A 5,792-nucleotide genomic window follows, 5' to 3' on the forward strand; every position below is an offset into this window, starting at 1 on the left:
TAAGTCAGCAGTCTGTATTGTCAGATTCCTCTCCCTGATTGTGATCTGATCATAATTTGTGGACAGGATGGAGGTTATAGATTCTTACATATGTGTACAGTCCAGACTGTTCCTGTGAGCTGCAAAATATCTAATTCTCTACATTCTTTACTGGGATGGCTCACAGACAGCTCAGACTCCACATCTGAAATGTAACTTTTGATCTACCTCTGAAGGGTCACTCATCCTTCAAGGGCCTCTTATCTCAGTACAATGCTGTTCCTGCCAATGAAGACAATCACTCTTGACTTGGTTTCCACCTCCAGTCCATCACCCACCCTCTCCAGTTATAACTCCCTGCACAGTGCAAATCCATCCACTCCTTTGCATCACCTATACTCTGACTACCTCCCTCATCTCCCATTTGGACAATTGCAATAATCTTCTAATTGGTTTCTTCATGTTCTATTTTGTGCCTTTCCAATCCTTTCCCCCCAAATATCGATATATCGTCTTGGGGGGTTTTCTAGTTGTTGTTTTTTTTAAGATTGTATTTATTTATTTGACAGAAGGAGACACAGCAGGGAGAGTGGGAGAGGGAGAAGCAGGCTTCCCGCTGAGCAGGGAGCCTGATGTGGGGCTTGATCCCAGAAGCCTGGGATCATGACCTGAGCTCAAGGCAGACGCTTAACCACTAGAGGCACCCAGGTGCCCCTTAGTATTTTGTTTGTTTGTTTTTGTTTTTGAGAGAAAGAGAGAGAGCATGAGTGGGGAAGGGTAGAGGGAGAAGGAGAGAGAGAATTCTAAGCAGGATCCATGCTCAGCCCCATGTGGTGCTCCATCTCACAACCCTGAGATCAGGACCTGAGCCAAAATTAAGAGTAGGAGGCTTAACCACCTGAGACAGCCAGGTGCCCCTTGTTCTTGTTTTTAACACCGACTTGATCATGCCAGTTCTGTGCTTAAAATCTTTAATGGGCTTTGCATTGATCTCAAGAGAAGATTATTAAATGGCTCCCAAGGGCCCACACATCTGGACTTTTTCTGCACTTGCAGCTTCATCTGTCCTCACTGCAGGTCCCACATCCCTTGTGTTCAAGGCCTTCCATCTGTGTTAGCCCCAAGTTCTCTGACGTCAGTGCATTCACCCACCACCTCCCATGCTTAGGAGGCTCCTAATCTCACTCTTTATCTGACGATCTAATACTCAAGCTTCAGGTTATAGGTTAAATGCTATTTTGTCAGAGAGCCTTTCCGTTACCTCATAATTAAAATTAAAGTCTCATCTGTTTATCCTCTCAATATACCTTATTTTTTCTATACTCTGTGTTTTTTTATCCAGCCATATCTCAATGTATAATTACATATATTTTTTAATCTCTTGTTTATTATTTACTACTCTCACTAAAACATAAGGTCGTGAAGGCATGGGATAGAGTTATGGTCAGAAGATAAGTTTTCAGTTGAGCGGGAGCCAGTCCAAGGATTGGTCTTTTGCACCATGATAAGGGGCTTGGATTTTATCTTGGAGGAAGTGGAGAACAATTGAAAGAATTTAAGCAAGGTGGTGGCATGTTCAGAATTTGATTTGGAAAGCTCTGTGTCCACAGTGGAGTATGGATGAGATAGGATTAAGACCAGAGGCAAGGAGATTAAATAAGACATCCCTGAATTGATTCAGATGAGAGAGGTTGAAGGTGAAACTAAGGCATAGCAATGTTATAACAAGAAATAATTTTTTAAAGATTTTATTTATTTATTTATTTATGTATTATTTATTTATTTATTTATTTATTATTTATTTATTTATTTTAGAGAGAGAGGGAGAGGAGAGAGAGAGAGAGCAATCACGGGGAGGGACAGGCAGAGAGAGAATCTGAAGCAGACTCTGAGCTGAGTGTGGAGCCTGACACGGGACTTGATCTCACCACCACCAGATAATGACCTGAGCCGAAACCGAGTTGGATGCTTAACTGACTGAGCCACTCAGGCGCCTCCAACAAGAAATACTTTTAATAAATTGGAATATGGTGTCAATCAATGGTTGGGTTTCCTGCAAAGTGATCTCTCAGGTGGAGGTTAGGGTGCATTATTCTTTCTATGGAGTGCTCTTGGGATCAACACCTGAGGGAAAGAAGGGAAGGAAGAGTATTGGTATAAGAAGTCAAGTTGTGATGCAGAACCAGTTGATGGCTAAGGCATCAAACCAAGACTGAAACAAGTCCCTCACCAAAGCAAATGCTCTTTACTGCTTCAGTTAGAAGATGGTGGTTTCTTTCAGCCTCTATGGAAAAGCCAGGGAGGCAAGGGTATAAAAGTGTTATCTGAAGATAGTAGGTAAGAATGCCATGTTGGAGCAGTGGAAAATACCAGTGGATTACAATGACAGGAGGGAATTCTCAATGGAATACGAGCCCCTGAGGACGTAGAAGGGGTTAAGAGTCACAGAAAGTTGGAAAGCAAAACAATATCTCCTTTTTAAATTTAAAGCAAGAAAGTAAAGCCAGTGTTGAGAATTGGCTTTGGCTGTGAGGGGCCAAAAACAAAAGCTCCTACATTATTTATGTTTCCCAGACTATTCTTATAATCAGGATGTACCTCCATTTTCTAAGTAAACATATGCTCTCATTTGTGTTTATTTGTAAAACAGACCAAATATTCTATCTGATAAAAAGTCAAACAATTGGAAAAGAACAAAAGGTTGGAAACTTTCAGGACAAAGTGAAGATGGGATTTAAAGTGAGATAGAATGAGGAAGAGGAAATAGAACACAGAAGAGGAGGTGGAAGGGACAAGTCAGAGTAATGTTGGCAAATCCCTTCAGGGTGAGAATGGTTAATCTTGTGTCTCAGTAACCCAGAACAAAGGCAGAGAAAACCCTGCCTTCTGAGCTGGTGTTAGGAAACTATGAACTACACACAAGTCATCCATTTCCTCAATGATTCACATTCCTTAAAGAGGGAGCTCTCACTTGGTCTAGAATGGTACTAATACAGCAGCAACAACAAAGATAGATGATTGATAAATAATGGATAGATAAGCCACCCATCTTAAAAACTCAATGGTTTCCATATTTCCTAATTCAATTAATGGGCTCTTTAAATATGGATGGTATTGGACCTTCCATTGGCTCTTGGCCTGTGGTTGACTAAGATGGTGGACCTGTTGCAAACTGCAATGTCTCCCAGCTGGAATATGCTTGGTGTGCTCGTTTTTGAATAGTTTTCATCCATGAAATGGATTCCTTGCAATAAAATGTGAAAGAAAAAGGGGAAAGGTCCACGCTTCCCACATTAAGCACCTGTGGTCTCTGGGCAGTGGCAGGGAAGTGGCAGTCAAGGATGACAACTTGATTCTTGAACTTTGAAATAGCCTCAGTTGAATTTTGCTTGCTTTGAAAACTATTTGTAAAACTACTGAAAGGGGGTGCCTGGGTGGCTCAGTTGTTAAGTATCTGCCTTCGGCTCAGGTCATGATCCCAGGGTCCTGGGATCAAGCCCCTACATTGAGTCCTGCATCGGGCTCCCTGCTCTGCAGGGAGCCTGCTTCTCCCTCTCCCACTCCCCCTGCTTGTGTTCCCTCTCTCGCTGTGTCTCTCTCTGTCAAATAAATAAATAAAATCTTAAAAAATAAATAAATAAAACTACTGAAAGGTAGTATTAATTTCAGGCTCAGTCCCATTCATATGAAAAGGCTTGAAAAAGCATATCTCCCTCCCCCTTTTGAATCAGACTAGTCAGGGGCAGTAAGCATGGTAATATAAAGACTGGATTTATTTCTAGGTCATTACCACATAGCCAGCCTAGCCAAGCACTCTGAAGACGTCACATTCTGCATCTGGCAAACGAGAGACTGAAGCCTAATAACTTTGAAAATACCTTCTCTCTCTAAAAAGTTTTCTATTATCTGAATTTAAGTAATTGCATAGCTAGTCCAAAGAATCACTATTAATTGTTCCATAAAAATGGAGTATACATTTATAGCTTGATAAATGTGATATATTTAAAGTTGCCATTGAGCAAACAGCTAATGGAAGTTTATATACAAGACATTTTTTTCCCTGGAGACAAAGTGTTACTTAACAAATAATATAATAATTACCAGTAAATTCAATTATAAGGACCGCTTCTCTTTGTTCTTTTCTGGATCTTAAGAATAAACTGAAATCTGAATTTTTTTCTTAGGACTCCTCCTTTTATAAAGCATTGGTGGTTTTAGTAGATGTCTTAAAACTAATACCTAAACATTTCTCCATATCCAGAAGTCTTTATTAAAACCAGAATTGACTAACCATATTAAAGGGAAGTGACTTAGATTAGAAGAAAGTACTAGATCATCCAAAGTGCAAAGTGTTTCTCAATTGCTCTCCAAAGAACTAGTAAGGTTTTGGTGCTGTGTCCAGTTGTGACTTAATATACATATTTATGCTTTTTTATCAGAGTGGTTTTTCAACAGGAAGTTTTCAACTCTGTAATTAGCAATCCAAAATGGGAGCTCTGACACTTAATTACAACACTGCTAAGACAATAATAGTAAGAGGAATACCAAAGTATTTCTTGACACACCTCTGGCTACCTTCTTATTGGCTGGGAAACAATTATATATGTCATACAGAAATGAATGTCTGTGTACAAAGGCAGCATGCATTTACAACAGGTACTTCTAGTCAGGCCAAGTTCACTCACTGTTGCTGATTTCAACTACAACGTAATGGGCAGTAACTGTGGAGAACCTCATCAGAGATTGCTGTAGACTCAGAGAGGCCTCCTCCAGGTTCAGGATTTCGAGCAGCTTCTACCATTCCAGATTGGCTCTGTCTTCAAAGGAGAGGAGATGGCATTTTATCCCCTGCAGATTGCTGGTCTGGTTCTTGGATTCCTTGGCATGGTTGGAACTCTTGCCACAACCCTTCTGCCTCAGTGGAGGGTATCAGCTTTTATTGGCAGCAACATTATTGTTTTTGAAAGGCTCTGGGAAGGGCTCTGGATGAACTGCATTCGACAAGCCAAGGTCCGGTTGCAGTGCAAATTCTATGGTTCTTTGTTGGCTCTCCCACCTGCCCTAGAAGCAGCCCGGGCCCTCATGTGTGTGGCGGTTGCTCTCTCCTTCATTGCTCTGCTCATTGGCATCTGTGGCATGAAGCAGATCCAGTGCACGGGCTCTAACGAGAGGGCCAAAGCATACCTTCTGGGGACTTCCGGGGTCCTCTTCATCCTGACCGGCATCTTCGTTCTGATTCCTGTGTGCTGGACAGCCAACATCATCATCAGGGATTTTTACAACCCAGCCATCCACGTGGGTCAGAAACGAGAGCTGGGAACAGCTCTTTTCCTCGGCTGGGCAAGCACTGCCATCCTCTTCATTGGAGGGAGTCTGCTCTGTGGGTTCTGCTGTTGCAACAGAAAGAAGCTAAGGCACAGATATCCAGCCCCTGGATATTGTGTGCCACACACAGAGAAGCGGAGGAATGTGACGATGCTTAGTAAGACTTCCACCAGTTATGTCTAATACCTGCTTTTGGCTCAAACTATGGATTACAGTCAAAGTGTTTTATAGAGTCCTGCCAGGCACTGTAAGTACGTCAGGCACGAGAACTTGCTTTATGGCTGCATTTAAATGGAGATGAAAGTATAAAGGATATATACATTGTACTCTGTCACTTGTGGTAGGAATAGAAATGACTTGCTTTGGACATTCTGACCTCATGTGTATTAAATGCATTTACTATTATTAGACACAAATAATCCCCATTCCAATTTGTGTAGTCAAAAATCAAGTATATCCGCATCCTTACTATAATAACTACTGTTTTT

The 5,792-nt window shown here is 41.5% G+C and overlaps 1 protein-coding gene across 1 annotated transcript; it reads left to right on the plus strand.

Annotated features, from left to right (window-relative positions):
- Positions 1-4,812: 4,812 nt before the first annotated feature.
- CLDN17 (claudin 17) lies at positions 4,813-5,540 on the plus strand. Its single transcript, XM_045871234.2, has one exon. It carries the CDS (start codon positions 4,813-4,815, stop codon positions 5,485-5,487), a length of 675 nt encoding a protein of 224 aa, XP_045727190.1. The 3' UTR covers positions 5,488-5,540.
- The last annotated feature ends 252 nt before the right edge of the window (positions 5,541-5,792 follow it).

The sequence above is a fragment of the Mirounga angustirostris genome, unplaced genomic scaffold (assembly GCF_029215605.1).
Source record: "Mirounga angustirostris isolate CCGP_5_RB_7025 unplaced genomic scaffold, mMirAng1.0.hap1 SCAF_1, whole genome shotgun sequence".
Classification (NCBI taxonomy): Eukaryota; Metazoa; Chordata; class Mammalia; order Carnivora; family Phocidae; genus Mirounga; species Mirounga angustirostris.